A 17870-nucleotide genomic window follows, 5' to 3' on the forward strand; every position below is an offset into this window, starting at 1 on the left:
ATGGCCCCCAAGAACAACAGCAAGAACCTGCGTCGGTTGTCACCCCACACGTGCACAGATAACCAGGAAAAAGGTAAGATGAGGGGAGACAGTCTCCCACAGTTTAAAATCTGTCCTATTTTCAATGTGTGTCACAAATGATGTCAGAAGTCTGACTGAGACAAAGAAACACTGCACAAACCCCAAGTTTCAGGAGAGCATAAGATGTTCTGTATTGCGAGGTGCCCTTGAAATTACTACCTTAGAAAAGGAGTGACCCTCAACTTTTCCCACTGGCAGCCTGACTCAAAATCAATTCATTAAAGAAATTTCCCCAAATTGGTAGTTTACAAACCAATTCTAAAAGACAAGGGAAGTTGCGGAAGGAGCTGCACCCACGTGGCGCCCGTGAAAGCAGGCAGTGCCATCCGTCGTGGCTGGTGAGTCAACCAGCCAGGGGAGGGTGAAGCCCATCTCACTGGACATCACTGACATCGTCTGTTCAAACATGGATTCTTTCTGTTCTGGAAACTGTCAGAGAAATCGGACACTGAGTTTTCTCTAAAAGGGAAAAGCACATTGTATATGGGATCTGGAGGAATGGTCCCACAAGGAAGAAAATTACAGGAAACATTGAAAGGGCTGATGGTTAACATAAAGGGAAGTAGAACAAAACGGGGGCAGAACAGTACAACTTTACATGAGAGGAAAATGACCCAAGTACTCTTCGGAGACAGAATATTTGATTTCAAGTGGCACGCGCACAGTCACGGGAGAGGGGAATACATCAACAAGGGAGAAGAGGAGAAATGGGAAAACTAGGTGTGTGGTTTTGCTGTGGGCGTGGAGGGCGCCAGACTGTGCCCACGCTCGATTCTCCTCTGGCTCCGAAGGCCTGCGATGACTCGCTCAGCAGTCCCTGTCTGTGATTCTGCGCTTTCACTCCTGTGGAAGTAGTGTCTCCTGCGAGACAAGAGCACCCTGCAGCTGTCACTGCGGGGTTCAGTCAGGGGAGGACCGTTAGGGGAGGAGCAAGCGCCAACAGGACGCTGGAAACAGAAGCGATCTTGGGATGGCGTCCCCTGGCACGTGGCTTGCAGGATCAGCACACTCTGATGAGCCTGCTCACCACTCGGTGGGGGAGCTCAGCTGCCAAGGCCCACGTCTCCAAAGGACAGCTCCAACACAGAGTCCAGACCAGAAAAGAAAGGTTGCAGAGCGGGTGGAGACTTGGGAAGGATGCTGCATAATTCAGTTTACTAAGTCACAGAGCCCACCCACCTGCTGAGCACGTCTTAGAATATTCTTCTGCTCATCCAAGCACCTTACAGCCCGACTGAAATGATCCACTTTCCTGACAGTAATGAAAATTACTTATCTGCCCAGACATGAACGCACTAAAGTATAACCGTAACATACGTATTTACAGACGTGCTTCAAGACTTAACAGCTAAGTGTATCCCCTTGAACTGGGTATACTTAAACCTGCCAACTAAACTCACAAAGTCGAAATAGATTAATACTTCACATGCACTTTAGGAGACAGAAACCTCTACATAAATTACAATAAATAACAAAGTTAGAATGAGCCATATTTCTATACATGTGAGAGTGCATGAGCTGCATGGGAGTGACTGACTTTGCACTGATCTGAACTGTCACACTTGTCCCTTAGTGATCTCCAAGGAGAGGAGTTCATGTGAACAAGCCGACAGGAAGGCAAGTCCGTGAGTCAGGCGAGGAGATTCGCAGACCTGAGCCCAGGCCCTTCGCAGCGCGGCAGCCAGCGGCATGCGGCCACCTGTCAGAACTTTCTCGAACCATAAATTTCTTCAACTCCAAAAGAACACGAAGATACTGCTGACTGCAGGTAAGAGTCAAGTCGGTTTTTCAGATATGTCTTTAAGCCTGAAATTCCAGGGGATGACAAAAATAACAATGGATTTGGAGAAGCTCTTAGACAAATGGGCCTGATGCAGGACCCCACGAGCCTGCCCACTGGTGCCCATGTTTGTGCCACCTTTCCCGGGCACAAGGGCTGGACCCACACCTTGGTCGCCGCTGACACGTGGTTCAAGAAGACCGTGATTCCATCTTTCTCTCCCTATCCCCCTTCTTAATCTTACTTTTCTTGAGGGAAGCTATTCTTCATGTGGTGTCCTGCCCCACCCAGGGGCAAGGAACTGAGTGACCGCCTGCCAACAGCTAGCCAGGAATGGAGGCCCTCAGGCCCACAGTCCCCAAGGGCTGAACAGGACACTGGCATGCAAGCCAGCCGCAAGGCGGGTCCGACTGAGCACTCAGAGCCCCCAGCCCTCCCTTCCCAGGGATGCCTCCTCCCACTGCCACGGCACAGACATGGGCAACGGGAGTGAGTCTTCTGACCTGGACTTCATCCTCCTGGGTCTCTTCCCCGGCATGAAACATGTCGCCTTCCTGGTCTCAGCCATCCTCCTGATTTACACCGTGGCTCTGGCTGCCAACTCAACACTTGTCCTTCTGATCTGGGTGGACACGCGCCTTCACACACCCATGTACCTCCTGCTCAGCCAGCTGGCTCTCATGGACCTGTTGCTAATCTCGAGCACTGTGCCTAAGATGGCAGCCGACTTCGTCTCAGGGAGGAGGACCATCTCACGGGTGGCCTGTGGAGTGCAGATCTTCTTCTTCCTGACTCTAGGCATTGCCGAGTGCATCCTCATCACCCTCATGGCCTATGACCGGTACGTGGCCATCTGCAAGCCCTTGAGATACGCCCTCCTCATGGGCCAGGGGGTCTGCCTGCGCATGGCTGCGCTCTCCTGGGCCGGGGGTGCCCTTCTCTCCCTGGTGCACACCGCCTATGCTATGCACTTCCCTGTCTGTGAATCTAAGGAGATCTCCCATTTCCTCTGCGAGGTCATGGCCATCCTAAAACTGGTCTGCGAGGACATCTCTGCCTATGAGAAAGCTGTGCTGGCCACAAGTATTGGGGTGCTCTTCATTCCCTTGTCCTTCATCCTGACTTCATACGCCCTCATCTTCCTCACTGTCCTCCGCATGAACTCCCCTGAGGGCAGGAACAAAGCCCTGGCCACCTGCTCCTCCCACCTGTGCGTGGTCAGCCTCTACTTTGGCCCCGCCATGCTGGTCTACATGAGGCCGAGTTCCTCCCACAGCCCCAAGCTGGACCAGGCTCTCTTCATGCTTGCTACCATCTTCACCCCCATGCTGAACCCGCTCATCTACAGCCTGAGGAACAAGGAGGTGCTGGCGGCTCTGAGAAAGGTGTTAGGCTGTGGCCCAAACTCACACTAGACCCCTAACGTGGTAAACATCAATCCCAGATCCGTTGCAGCTACATCAGCCTGTTTGGACGCCAAGGTCTCTGGCCTTCGAGGTTCGAAACTGCAATGGCAATGTCGGGTCTGTAGACTCAGGACACGCAGACATAAAAGCAGAGAAATGTGCTATGATCTGTCACCCTTCCTCGGGGGCGTCAGGCTCCCACTCTGGGACTATGGTCTTCCAGAGCTGACAATGGTGATGGAGGGTGGTGCTGGCGGTGTCGCTGCGAGGGGAATCAAGTGGGTGAAGTAGAGATGGTGGTGATGATGAAATTTTGCTGAGAAAAAGAAGTGAGTCAATGGAGTCAAGGAGATGCATACCAGATCCGGCCCTTGGGAAAGGCCGACCACTTCTAAACGTCCAGCAATGCTCGTTTCCAACACATCGGGAAATGAAGCTAAAAATGGAGGAGTATAAAATGAAGAGCCACACTGGACTATTCTAAAGCTTTTCCAAGCCCAGGCAAACAAACAACTCATGTTATTAAATATTGTGCTATTTAACCTTTTATTTTGTGAGATTATCCCCATTAGCAAGAGGAACAGAACAGCCTCTGAGGTTTCAGCTTTCAAAGAAGGCAGCCTTGCACTGGGCTTGGCGGAAACGGACAGCGGGGGAGGCTTCAGCCGGGGGTGAGCCGAGCAGTGTTTACATTCCTGTCGCCTTGTGCACGTGGCGGTCCAGGAACCAGCCTTCTCAGCTCAGATAATAAAGCCGATGGGGCTGAACCTGCAGCTGTAGAAAGGTGGCCATTCTAATACATGGCAGTGTGGGCTACACAGACTACAGTGAAGGCTGACAGCTCGCTCACCCACCGGTCACCAAGCCACGGACCCTGCTGAGTGACTCAGGGCTGACAGCTCGCTCACCCACCGGTCACCAAGCCACGGACCCTGCTGAGTGACTCAGGGCTGACAGCTCGCTCACCCACCGGTCACCAAGCCACGGACCCTGCTGAGTGACGGACTCGCGGAATGGGAAGCTCTTTAGTCAGCCAGCAGAAATGCAGCAGAGAAACGGAGGAATAAGATCAGCTGAGAACTGGAAGGACCTAAGTCATCCTGAAATCCTCCAAAACAGATGACTTCAACCCAAAATGTCGGAGGGAGTACGTGGAAGAAATATATGGATCTAAAACCTGGATATATAACAATGCAAAGGTTTTAGGACATTGCTTATATCAGTGATTATTGTAAATTAGCCATGCAAAGAAGCAATGACTGTGCCAAACAAGATGTACCACCAAGGGTCCAGCGCATGAGCCTAGTGGTTAAGGTCCTCGTCTAACCATGCCAGGATCCCATATGGGCGCCGGTTCTAATCCCAGCAACCCCACTTCCGATCCAGCTCCCTGTCTGTGGCCTGGGAAAGCAGTAGAGGACGGCCCAAAGCTTCAGGACCCTGCACCCACATGGGAGACCCAGAAGAGACTCCAGGTTCCTGGCTTTGGATCAGTGCAGCTCTGGCCATTGTGGCTACTTGAGGAGTGAATCAGCAGATGGAAGGTCTTCCTCTCTGTATATGTGCCTTTCCAATTAAAAAAAAAAAGTCTTTAAAAAGGTATGACAGGGAGTGTTAGGGCTCTTTTGGAGAGAGGCTGGGTGGATAAAGGCAGGACAAACGTCGCGATCATCTCCATTTCGGACTATAAAGCTGAGTGCCTTGTGCCAGCGTGAAGAAATAGCAGCCTCGTCTGCCAGGTCTAAGATGCACTTAAAGAGCCAGGCTAGCACTGTCTCGGGAAGCGATGGCACGGCGTGCGCAAGGCCATGTGACGCCATTCCGTCCCCCTGAGGACCCACGATGCCCCGGGCCATCAACCCCAGACAAAGCCCTCATCCACCTGCAGGTGCCGCAGGGAGCCGTCCACCTGAACGGGACTTCACCGGGAAAAGAGGAGCCACACTTCTCATTTGCTTCTGAGTTTGGGGGCTGCAACACCCCACATTTTGTCTGAACTCTGTTCTGCTAAGCAAGAACACAGCGAGGCTTTCACGTATTGAGTTGTTTTTAAAAAAGAAGCAGCAGAGAACCTGGAAAGGAAAATCAGCAGACAAAGCCCCCTGGTCAGCAGGGCCGGTGTGGGGGAAGGTGGGGTCTGGCCCCCAGGAGGACCCCAATGCCCTGTCGGAATCTCCCTTCCCATCGAGCAAGTGACTGGGGAGAAAGCAATGCCTTGCAGTCTAACTGGCAATTAGGAATGTCTGATGAGGTGGGGTCAGCTCAGTCGCTTGTCATGCCAACCCTCTGCCTGCAGTACCCAGCATCCCACGTGGGCACTGGTTCCAGTCCAAGCTGCTCCACTTCTCATCCAGCCCTCTGCTAACGGCCTGGGGGAAGTGGAGGACGGCTCCAGTCCTTGGGTCCCTGCACCCATGGGGGAGACCTGGAGGAAGTTCCTGGCTCCTGGCTTTGGGTCCATCAGCTCTGGCCACTGTGGCCACTTGGAGCAGGAACCAGGAGATGGAAACTCTTCTCTCTGTGGTTTTTTTTTTTTTTTTTGGTAAATCCATCATTTACAAATAAATAAACCTATTTTTTTTTAAAAGAAAATGTCTCACAAGAGAAAAAAAGTTTTGCACAACTTCATTTCCTAAAGCTCCCTAAAAGTCAGATATTTCAAAAACAACAGAAAACATCAAAAACCTCTTTCTCTTTCACACACACAATCATGTAAACAGAAATATATAACTGTAAGTTTTTAAAAGGATAAAATGTGATCAATAGAATATGATTCGTAAGACAGCCGAGTAGAGGCCCAGCATTTCCTCCCCCCCCCTCCAGCGGAAGCAGCTGTGCTCTCAGCAGGTGTCCAAGGTGGGCGCAGGGGAGTGGATCCTGGAACTGAGACAAGGCACCTGCAGGGTTTGCAGACCTGGGGGCAGCACAGAAACATGGCACCTGGCCCCGTGGCGGGGGAAGGGGCCCTGGGGAAATCACCACCCCCGTCCGTGGACAGCAGCAAGGCCAACCCCGAGCAGGGCAGCGCTGGCTGGGAGGCCAGCGAGGGGTGCCCCGAAGGGACCACACCAGGCGACTCTGCTTAGGGAAACAGCTCCCATTTTCATCCCAATCCCCAGAGCACGGGCTGCTGCACAGGAGGGAGCCATGGTCAGAATCCAGTCTCCCAGGGGACAGGGACCCCTTCCCCCCGCCTCCCTGGGACCCCACATACAGCCCACCACATCAGTAAAAACACCCACAGCCTCACAATCCCAATTAAACAGAGCAGCACGACGGGCAGCCCAGAATCCGGGTCCACACAGCACTCTGCAAGACGGACGGGAGGCAGCTGTTCCAAGCCAGGACCCACTGGCCCTCTGGGACAGCGCCCCTCCAGCTTCCCTTGTCCTGAGACCTGGAACAGTCTATAGCAAATTGGGGCACACACCAAAGCCGGGCGTGCAGGCATCACTGCTTGCCCCTGGTCCTCACCCCCGCCCCAACGCACCATCTCTGGGACTGGGTGAGAGCACTCACCAGCCGCCACAGTCCCCATGCGCATACTGGGACTGGGAAGCACCCACTCCCTTGCCATGGGTCACGGAAGAACAAAGTGTCAAGACTACAGGGTGGTGTCCAACTGAGGCCCAGGCAACAGCCGCCTCCCCAACTGACTGCAGACACGCAGCTTCAGGAAACCGCGCCGTGACAGCACCCGTTCCCAGGCCACCTGCGAGGCGTGCGAGCACACAGGGAGTGTGAGGAGGTCAGGTCACCCGTGGGGGCACGAGGGCAGGTCACCCGTGGGGGCACGAGGGCAGGTCACCTGTGGGGGCGCAAGGAGGCCAGATCACCCATGAGACGCGAGGAGGTCAGGTCAGGTCACCCATGGGACGTGAGGAGGTCAGGCCACCCGTGGGGAACATGAGGTCAGGCCACCCGTGGGGTGTGAGGAGGCCAGGTCAGGTCACCCATGGGACGTGAGGAGGTCAGGTCACCCGTGGGACGTGAGGGGGCCAGGTCAGGTCACCCGTGGGGCGTGAGGAGGCAGGGTCACCCGTGGGACGTGAGGCCAGGTCAGGTCACCCGTGGGACGTGAGGAGGCCAGGTCAGGTCACCCGTGGGACGTGAGGAGGCAGGGTCACCCGTGGGACGTGAGGCCAGGTCAGGTCACCCGTGGGACGTGAGGAGGCCAGGTCAGGTCACCCGTGGGACGTGAGGCCGGGTCAGGTCACCCGTGGGGGCGCGAGGTCAGGTCACCCGTGGGGCGCGAGGAGGCCGGGTCACACAGTAGGTCTCCTGAGGAGCTACAGCTCCGGCCCAGAGCCCAGAGGAGGAGCGCTGCTCAGGCCGGTGGGGAAGCAGACCCGAGGGAAGCCGCGAGGCACGGGAGACACAGACCCACGCAGGCGGACGCGCGGTGGTGGGCGGCATTCCCCACTTACCTGTCTCAGAAGGGCTCCCCAACGATGCTGGGGTCAGCGGCGAGTGGGCGGGCGACAAAAGGGCGCGCACCTGGGTCTGGGTGCCGACGGGGCCCACTGACGCACTTCCGGCCGGCCTGCGCCCGAGGGCGCGCCCGTGGTCAAGGCCGGCCTGTCGAGGCCGCCCGCGCCTGCCGAGCTCCTCAGGCCGCAGGACTCGGGCTGGCGCTGCCGGACGGGGGCCTCGGGTGACCCGCGCTCCTGCCGCTGCCGCCTCCCGCGGCTTCCGCGCTGCTGCAGCAGGCCCACCAGCACCTGGTGGACTGACTCCCGCGTGGCCAGTGGGCGCTGCCCGTCGCCGGCCTCGTGGCCATGGCGGCCGCAGGAGGACGCCTCGGGGTCGGCCTGGACGGGGTGGCCAGCACCGACCAGGAGCTGCCCCAGAGCCCGCGGCTCCGCCCCAGAGCCCTTCATCCTGCGGCCGTGGCCGGCACCAAGGTGGTGGGAGCCGGCTACCGGAGCCTGGCCACCGGGACCGTGAGCAGAGTCACGTGGCCACAGCCCGCGGTGGCCGAGAAGGTTCCAGAACCCACGGATACGGACAACTCCGAGGACTGACTGGGACGCCATCCCTGCTGTACCTACTAAATACCCCAAGTTCAAAAGCGTTTAGAGAAAGGAGGACCCCCCTCCGCCAGGAGGAGGGCGAGGACCCCACAGAGCAGGGCAGTGGGGTGGTAACACTTCCTGATCCTGCCCGCGCTCACACCTTCCTCACCCAGCGAAGCCACGTGGCCGTCCCCTCCCTGGGCTCCCACTTCAGTTGTGTTACATGAAAAGATGTGTAATTTTGCTTGCATTTAATAAAGTATTAAATGATTGTGCATTTGTGTCTTAGATGACGAGCCAGCATTATTGACTTTAACGACAGCATTGCTGTCATCATGGTGTATTCCAGTTTATTAAGTGGAATCAAAAGTACACTGAAAACTGTAATTTTAATTATAAATTTTATTTATAGAATTACATTTATGTAAATATATATGAAATATCGTTATGCATTTATAATAAATGGATTGCACTTTGAAAAACAGTAAAAATTCATTCTACTCAAAAATAAGTAGAAAGGCAACTCATGATCTGAGTAAGAAATTCAGCAAAAACTGAGAACTTGACGGACCAAACAGAAGTCTAGGAAGTGAAGACTTCAGTTGATTTTTCATTTGAAATTTCAACTTCAGTGGAAAATTTCAAGAGGCTAGAGCAAATAGCAAGGCTGTTTGGGCTTGAAGGAACATCTTTTAAAATACTCCAGCCAGGGCCAGTGTTGTGGCCCAGCAAGTTCAGCTGCACCCCTGCTGGCATCCCATACTGAAGGTTGGCAGTGAATTTACTCAATTGTAATTCTGGTTTTCATCTCCAGAGATAGAAATATTAAGCAGAGACTGGTATTGCATGTAAATAGAAAATTAGGAAGTGTTTGGGCCCAGCGCAGTGACCTAGCAGCTAAAGTCTTCACCTTGAACGCACTGGGATCCCATATGAGCACTGGTTCTAATTCCGGCAGCTCCACTTCCCTTCCAGCTCCCTGCTTGTGGCCTGGGAAAGCAGTCAAGGATGGCCCAAAACCTTGGGACCCTGCACCCACATGGGAGACCCGGAAGAAGTTCTTGGCTCCTAGCTTCAGATCAGCGCAACATCAGCCATTGCAGTCACTTGGGGAGTGAATCATCAGACAGAAGATCATCCTCTCTGTCTCTCCTCTTCTCTGTATATTTGACTTTGCAGCAAAAATAAAATAAATCTGAAAAAATATATATATTTTTTATTGGAAAGACAGATTTACAGAGAGAAGGAAAGACAGATCTTCTGTCCACTATTTGACTCCCTAAGTGTCCACAATGGCTGGGTCTCCTTTGTGGGTGGAGGGTCCCAAGGCTTTGGGCCATCCTTTGCTGCTTTCTTCTCACACCACAAGCATGGAGCTGGATCAGAGCCAGAACAGCCAGGACTAGAACCAGCTCCCACATGGTATTCTGGCACTGGCAGGTGGAGGATTAGCCTGTTGAAATGTAGTTTTTGTTGCTGTTGTTCTGTTCTACTTGTGTTTGTTTTTACAGAGAGAGGAGAGACAAGAGAAGGTCCTCCATCCACTTATTCAGTTGAGCCAGTTTGAAGTCAGAAGCCAGGATCTTGAAAACATCCTCGTCAGGGAAAGGAAAGAAAAAGAGGGGAAAGCATGATAGTTCTGGGGACTTGCGGAGGCCGTGAAGCAGGCAGGTGCTGGTGTGTGGGGCAGGCGCCAGGTGCCCGGACACCAGGGGAACAGCTCAGGTCTTGCCTGGCCTCGTGGCAGGTGTGCACACTCAGGGACAGTAGGGGCGTGGGGCTCAGAACACGCCCAGAAGAGAATCTCACCATGCCACATGACAGTCACACTTCCAAGAGCTCCAGGCAGTTCTGACACTGCCAAGGCCCAGCGGGCGCGCCATCTTACACTGAGTCAGACTTCTCTGAAGCCATGCACGGCAGCCGCAAGTGGAGTCACATATTCCAGGTTTCCCTGCAAACCAAGGATAGACGCTCCACCTGCTACCCCTCCCTGCAAATCGCTTGGTCAAAGTAGCAGAGCCAAGGCCTTGGGCTCCCTCACCCGCGTGGGAGGCCTGGAAGCAGCTCCTGGCTCCTGGCTCCAGAGCTGGGCCACCCTGGCCGTTCCAGCCATTTGGGAAGCGAACTAACGGACAGAAGGCTGTCCTCTCTCTCTTCCTATCTAACTCTGCCTTCCAAATGTAAAATAAGTCTTTAAAACAAAAAGAGAAAACATGAATTATACAACTCCAGTCATCTGAATAAACACAAAGCAAATTATCTATCCCTGGGAAGTTGGACAGTTTTGGATTAATGTGAGATAAATATGATTAAGAAATCCTTCACCATGTGTCAGGTTCTTAGAATTGCCGCTATCTGAAACTGTGGGGCAGCAAGTGGTGAAGCGGCATCAGCCACTGCTTGAGACGCCCACACCCCACGCAGGGCCGGTTTAAAGCCGGCCTGTGATTCAGACCTAGTCCTACCTTCGTGCAGCCTGACACCCTCTGCAGACCCAGCTGGAGCTCCTGGCACTGGCTCCAGCAGGGCCACTGCTCGAGTAAACCACGGACAGAAGCTCTCATCTCTGCTTTGCTCCTTGTCACTCTGCCTTTCAAACATGGAAACAGTAATCAAGAAACAGAAAAAGGTGAAGTCATGGTGCCCAACAGTAAAGTGTTCTTATTGTTCATGGAACTTGCTTTGATTTTCTTTACAGGGACTCAAATACAACCCGAAGCAAGACTTTCATTTGAACAGATTAAATAACAGTATAAAACAGATTTGCTAACACCTAGGAAGATTAACACAAATATGGCACCAAGTGTTGTTGTAACAGAACACAGTGAAACGGACCACTGTACCAGGGTGGGGAGAAACACAGAACCCCACCTCCAGGGACTCAGGCCTTCGCCCAGAAACAAATGGGACCCAAGTGCTCCAAGTGGCACGTGGGAATGTCCACGAGCGTCTCACCACATGAGCACAGGTCAGAGGGCGTGGCCCACGGCCTACCGGATGCGGTACTCTCTGAAGCACTTGGCGTGCACACCCTTCTGGCACTTCTCGCCCCGGGTGCTGGTCTGCGACTGGCAGAGGGCACACCGGGTCCTCCTGTCCTGGTCGACAACCCAGTGTCCGATCATGTCAAAATGGCTCTTGGTCTCCAGCTGCCGGCCACGACGACCTTGCGAGGCTGTGTCTGCGTTGCTCTCCAGGTACACACGGACCACATGGGAAAGCCACATGCCGCTGCCGGGCCCGTGGTGCCCAAGGCACTGCACGTGGACTCCCCGAAGCTGCACAACTGCTCCAGGGGCGCGTGCTTCTGGAGTTGCCATTCATGCGGGTGATGAGGGGTCTGACCTTGGCAAAGCGGTCACTCCCGTCCAGGTCGCTATCATCTGCAAAGTGCAGGTAGAAGACAAGCTCAAACCTGTCCCTGTGGCTGGCGTCAGCCACGAGATGGTGATGAAGGTCTCCCAGAACATCCTCCTCCTGGGACAGGAGACGTAGCCGCTCAGGATCAAGACGCTCAGGATGCACTTCAGCTCCTGGGCCGTGCGCCCCGGGTTCACGTCCTTCTGCCTGGTGCAACAGCTGCTTTAATTCACAACGAAGTGGATTGTCCCTCGTCGAAGAACAGCTCAAAGAAGCCCACGGGACTCAGTTCCTGGCTGTTGAGGTCCTCGATGTGAGGGTCCAAGGCCGTCCAGCTGCCCAAGGCCGGCTGGAGGCTGCTCTTGGTCCACACTGCTGTGGCTCGGCCCCCGCCTTCTGTCTCCTGGCGGAGGCAGCTCCAACGCATCTTCCTGCTCACTGCTGCTGCCCGTGGGGTCCTCGGACACCACGGAGGCACGGAGCACGCTGCCCGGCAGCTGAGCGCCCCGCCGGCTGTCCTCATCCCGAGTTCTCATCCGTGAAGTCCCCTGAGTCATTGTCAGGCGGGGATGCCGGAGTCCAGCTCCAGCTGAGTTCGGAGCTCGAGAAGGGTGCGTGAAGTAGGCGTAGAAAGAAGAGACGGACCACTACAATTCCAACATCATTGTCGACCCCACGAGAAAGCTGTCCGCTTTATTTATACAGAAGCAGTACACAGTCTTTTTTTAGGGCATTTTGACATAGCTTCAAGGGGGGCACAATTTACAACCGCTTGAGAGGTGAGTGAGGGAGGATCCCACATTCTTTGCTTATCTCGGCTTGCCAGCCCCTACTTACTTCCTTCAAGTCTGGGTCCCATCCTTGGCGCTGTCTGTGACAACCAGACCCCTACCTTGAATTATGCATGGGAAAAGGCTGAGACCTTGGTTTGTGGGGATTAGGGTATTGGCACCAAAGGTCATTAGGTCTGCAGGCCCACACAGTTTGCTAACTAAGCAAGAGTTACAACGACGGAAGGAACTGCAATTAGCAATGAGCCATGTTTACTCCATTTAGGTTTCTGCTCTACAATGGGCAAGTAAATGTTTCCAAAGATAACTCTACAGATAGTTTCACCTTAAGACAGGGCATTATCCATTCTGATGTTGCAGCCAACATTTTCTCAGTAGACGACACATCTTATTCAGTAATACATTCCTACTACAATTCTTATTCTACAACTTATCCATCACTTAATGAGAGAAATACATCAAAAGAGAAGAAATATAAAAATCTAAGACAAAAGGTTTTAAACATTAAATCCCTCTACAACTGCAGGCTCTACAACCTCATAAATGATCAAACAATAATCAAAAGTATACATGATGTTAGTAAAGTCACCCTATTTCCTCTAGTTAAAAAATTATGAAGGCAGCCAAAGCAACTACATTTACTATGTTCTAAAGAGTTGAGAGTTGCAAGGACAGGCTATATTTTGCCATAGCAAGATAGCCTTTAGGATCACAGTAACTATATTTTTTGTCATAGCAATTTCAACCCATACTCCCATCACTTCCATTAGTTTGTGAAACTCTTATCAGGCCATTTCCCAGAAAGCACGCTAAATATTTGGGCCAGATCTCAGAGCAATGGTTAGGCACACAATAAGGTGTCTGGAAACAGCATGGGCTTAATTGTATTCCTGTGCGCAGTTAAAGGCCCACTCACCAAGACATTATCAGTAACATTAACTTTTAAGCTCATGTTGGTTGTAAAAGCCATCTCACAGGGGCAAACTATGCCTAATAGATTGCAGAATTCTTAGTGGGGTGGTTGAGTGTCCATGCAAAAAGGTGGTGAGACTGCGTCAAGGTGGTCAGAGAGAAATCCGCCGGGCCCTGCCAAACAGTTGGAAGCTCCCCCGGGCCCTGCCAAGTAGGGGAGCTGTTCTCTTCACACCTTCGTGTCATCCATACCTACTGCACGGACACCAGCACGGGGAGATGAAGATCTCTCCGCTGGGACCACACTCCTCCTCCTCCAGGGCACTCAAAATCTCCAGCAGCTTGGTGGCCCGAGTCCGCGAGCAGGCCCTACTCCCTGCAGTGTCGCCTCTGCAATGACAGGAAGGCGTCAGACATGCCCACACCAAGAGCTCAGGCCACAGCGGGTCACGGTGGGCCACAGCTGCCACAGCGGGCCACAGCTGCCACAGGCAGCCTCCCAGGCCTGGCCAGCCTAGCAGGCTCTGGAGGGCTGTGGCTTTCCAGGGTGGGAGGAGGCTGCGCTGGCAGCACCCGCAGCTCTGCTTCTCATACCAGCCAGCACCCCCACACCCTAATGACTCCACAAGAACACCCACTGCGACCCCAGCACCCAGGGTCGCAAGGTAGACAGGGTACTCAAGGTAGACTGTCCACAAGCTCAAGTTCAACCAAAAAAATACAGACCCTCCCCGCCAGCCTCACTGCCCGATGCTGCCTCAGCAAGGCGCCTGCCTGAGGCCGGGAAGGGAGGTCCCTCTGTGGGCACTGGCACTGACAGGTCTGGGGGCGCAACAGGCACTCCACACCTTCCCGGCCCAGCCTCACAAGGTCATGGGGCAGATCCAGCCCCCGGGGTCCCAGCTCCTGTTCACCCCAGACTCATCCTGCTGTGCTTGCATCCCGCCATGGGAAATGTGCCAGGGCCCGCCGCGTGTCATGTTCTCCCGTCACGCCGACACGTAGGGGCCACAATTCCATCTTCTCTCCAGCCCTCCCCTCGTGCCCTCCTGTCCTCCTTGCTGGTGAGGCCAAGGCCAGGGGCAGGGCCTCTCAAACACACCCCTACCTGGAGGCTAAGGCCATGGTGAGTGGCAGGACGTGGTCGTGCCTGCTCAGAGTCCACGTGTCCGAAAGACAATGAGAGCCAGCTCAGAATCTCACCAGTGAGCGACAGTGGGTCTTGTCCCTCATTCAGGGGTCAGTGGGCAAGGGACGGTGCTGAGCTTCTGTCCCACACCTGCATCCACCCCGGGGCACGCTGCTCACGCCAGCACTAACAGGTGCATCCCTGCTGCGTCCTGCATGCTGCGAGACAAATCCCAGCAGCAGGGCCACCCCAAAGCTGCCCCTAACACCGCCAAGCCCCTGGGCAACAGCCGGGAGAGGAGTGGCAGCCATGGCCACACGACCGGCCAGCGTCCAAAACGTGCTGTGCGACCAAGACACTGACTGCCATCGTACACATGCTGGATCAACGCTACTCCAACAGTCACACTCGGCTACTCTGCCACAGGGAAGTTCTACACACGCCAAGGCCTCAGCACACACCCAGGAAGATAACACCAGAGCGTCAGGGAGACTCCAGCCCAGTCAAACGCCCAACAGCCCCGCAGAGGCGCCTCAGGGCCCAAAGGGCCCCCCACCAGGCTCTCCAGCGCCCCCTCTTCTGAGCAGGCTGCTAGATCACTCCCAACAATGGCTGGGATGGGAGCACATGCCCCAGAGACCTCTAAGGTGCTGCCCTCTCGGCCTCTTGCCGGATCACCCTTTACTCCGAGGGGTGCCACTGTTCTGTGCTGCCTTCCAACAGCAACCCGGAGGAGCCCCAGGTCCTCTCATTCACATCAGCCAGAGAGGCTGGGGGGCAGGTGGGCACCAGGGGTGCACCATGGCGCGGTGTTTGCTCTACGGGCACAACTTTAGCAAGCTCCTTCCTAAGGGGAAGACGGTGGCCCAGACCAGGGCCATGCGGGACGGGAAGGCCCAGAGAGCTGCTTCTGGCCCATGTGGAGAAGCCGGCTCCAAGACCATGAGAGTCACTCCTGGTCAAGAGGGCTCTGCAGGCTGACCAGGTTGGAGCCACCCGGGACTGGGTTGAGCGAGCCCACCACAGCCCTTCCTCAGCGCTCAGGCCCCGCCCACAGCCCTTCCTCAGCGCTCAGGCCCCGCCCTCAGTGCTCAGGCCCCGCCCACAGTCCTTCCTCAGCGCTCAGGCCCTGCCCACAGTACTTCCTCAGTGCTCAGGCCCCGCCCACAGCCCTTCCTCAATGCTCAGACCCCGCCCACAGCACTCAGGCCCCGCCCACAGCAATCATGCCATGCCCACAGCCCACCTCCTCACCAGGCCCCGTCCAATACTATCCTACATAATCATGCCCCGCCCACACACCATCCCCTCCAACCAGGCCCCGCCCTCAGCCAGGCCCAGCGGAATCTGACCTCACCCAAGGCGGCCCCGCCCCTTCCCCAGCCGCTCCGTCCCGCAGCGCCCCCTCGCGGCCCGGGCGCTCGTGCCTGGTAGCCCGTTGTCCCGGCCAGGGGCCGCCCGCCGTCAACGCACCGGAGCAAGACGGCGCCGTGGCAGAACCGGCAGCCCCGCACTCCAGCCACGGGCGTGCCTGCGGCGCCACCCGGCCCAACCCTGCCTGCGCAGGAGGCTCGCAAGCCTGCGCCGGAGGCCGAGCCTTCGCTGGCAGCAGGAGTCGCGGCCGCGCAACGTCCGCACAGGAGTGATCCTAGAGCTTGGGGGCCCAGCCACGCCCCCGCGCCGGCCACGCCCCGCGCCGGCCACGCCCCGCGCCGGCCACGCCCCGCGCCGGCCACGCCCCGCGCCGGCCACGCCCCGCGCCGGCCACCCCGCCCACGGATCCTGGACCGCCCTGGCCACGGCCCCGCCCCTCCCTGGGCACGCCCCGCCCTGGACCGCTACGCCACGCCCGCTCTCGGTGGGCCCGCCCCTGCCACGCCCCGCCTGTAGGCCACGCCCGCTCGTGCGACCACCGAGACGCCTGGCCTCCGCAGCGCCTAGAGAGAACCCAGAAGTGCCCGGGAGCAAGGCGTTAGCAGGCAGAGCATCCCTGAGTGGTCTGTGCCGCCCAGAAACAGCCCCGGGCGCGGTAGCCTCATCCCCAGGAAACCGACCAGACTGCAGATGGTGGGGAGCAGTGCCGGGCCTGGTGACCCCAACCCTCTGCAGAGCTCCAGCAGCCCCGCCTCCGGCCGTGTCCCCACCGTCCCGGGGGCTTCGTCCCGGCAGCCCTCCGGTGCCCAGTACGGGGCCATCCCGGGGGCTGCGCCTGGAAGGACGGCCCTTCAGGCTTGTGAAGCGTGTGTGCCTGGGCATGCCCACTCAGCGTCCAAACAAACGGGGACAGTGGGCAGCCCTGGGGAGCCAAGGGAGCCACTGCAGGGCAGGAGCAGATCAGCTGGTGTCACCACCTACCCGGTCACCATCAGGGTCTGACTGAGCCATGGTTACCATCGGAAGTCTGACTGACCCATGGTCACCATCAGGGTCTGACTGAGCCATGGTCACCATCGGGGGGTCTGAATGAGCCATGGTCACTCTCAGGGGTCTGACCGAGCCATGGTCACCATCAGGGTCTGACCGAGCCACGGTCACCGTCAGGGTCTGACTGGGCCACGGTCACCATCGGGGGCTGACCGAGCCACGGTCACCATCAGGGTCTGACTGAGCCATGGTCACTCTCAGGGGTCTAAGTGAGCCACGGTCACCATCGGGGGTCTGAATGAGCCACGGTCACTCTCAGGGTCTGACCGAGCCATGGTCACCGTCAGGGTCTGACTGAGCCACGGTCACCATCAGGGTCTGACCGAGCCACGGTCACCATCGGGGGTCTGACTGAGCCACGGTCACTCTCAGGGGTCTGACCAAGCCATGGTCACCGTCAGGGTCTGACTGAGCCACAGTCACCGTCAGCGTCTGACTGAGCCAAGACCAAGGTCACAGAGCTGAGGGCACACCCGGCTTGGCGTGGCTGGACCTGCACGCACAGGGCCCCAGGAGAGGGACCAGGGACAGCTGAGATGAAGGAGTAACGGCCACTCTGCCTCTCCGGCTCGGGCTCTGCGTGCCCGCCACGCAGGCATCCCCGGGTAGAGTCCTGGCTGTTTCTGACCCACGAAGGGGACTGGCACCTGAGGGCAGGTGTTGGGGACTGGGCACATCACTGGGTGAATGGATTCATGCTGAGTGAAAGGGCTACCGGCTGCCCACTGCCCCGGGACTAATGCTCTGACCTTGGGCTTAACAACCTCCTCGCATCGCAACGGTCTATCCTGGTTTTCTGTTAGGGTGGCACTGAACTATGACAACATTAGAGACTTTTCCATGTCTCTAATTCTGACATGGCACAAACAGGATTGAAGTGAACATGGAGTATGTCCTCTAAAAACGCGTGTAAACGGTATTTTGTATTTATCTGAAATTCAGGAATTTAAAACCTTCTTTGAAGGAGTT

At 56.1% G+C, this 17870-nt stretch overlaps 1 protein-coding gene and 1 pseudogene across 1 annotated transcript; one reads left to right on the top strand and one right to left on the bottom strand.

The window, feature by feature from the left end:
* Positions 1-3276, top strand: LOC121152645 (olfactory receptor 56-like). The gene is made up of 3 exons (XM_040974789.1): positions 1-73; positions 1655-1706; positions 2307-3276. Exons 1-3 carry the CDS (start codon positions 1-3, stop codon positions 3274-3276), a joined length of 1095 nt encoding a protein of 364 aa, XP_040830723.1.
* A 7268-nt stretch (positions 3277-10544) lies between these two features.
* LOC121154203 lies at positions 10545-16112 on the bottom strand (annotated as a pseudogene).
* Between the last annotated feature and the right edge of the window lie 1758 nt (positions 16113-17870).

Source organism: Ochotona curzoniae, unplaced genomic scaffold (genome assembly GCF_017591425.1).
Source record: "Ochotona curzoniae isolate NIBS_2020 unplaced genomic scaffold, NIBS_Ocur_1.0 contig_1, whole genome shotgun sequence".
Classification (NCBI taxonomy): Eukaryota; Metazoa; Chordata; class Mammalia; order Lagomorpha; family Ochotonidae; genus Ochotona; species Ochotona curzoniae.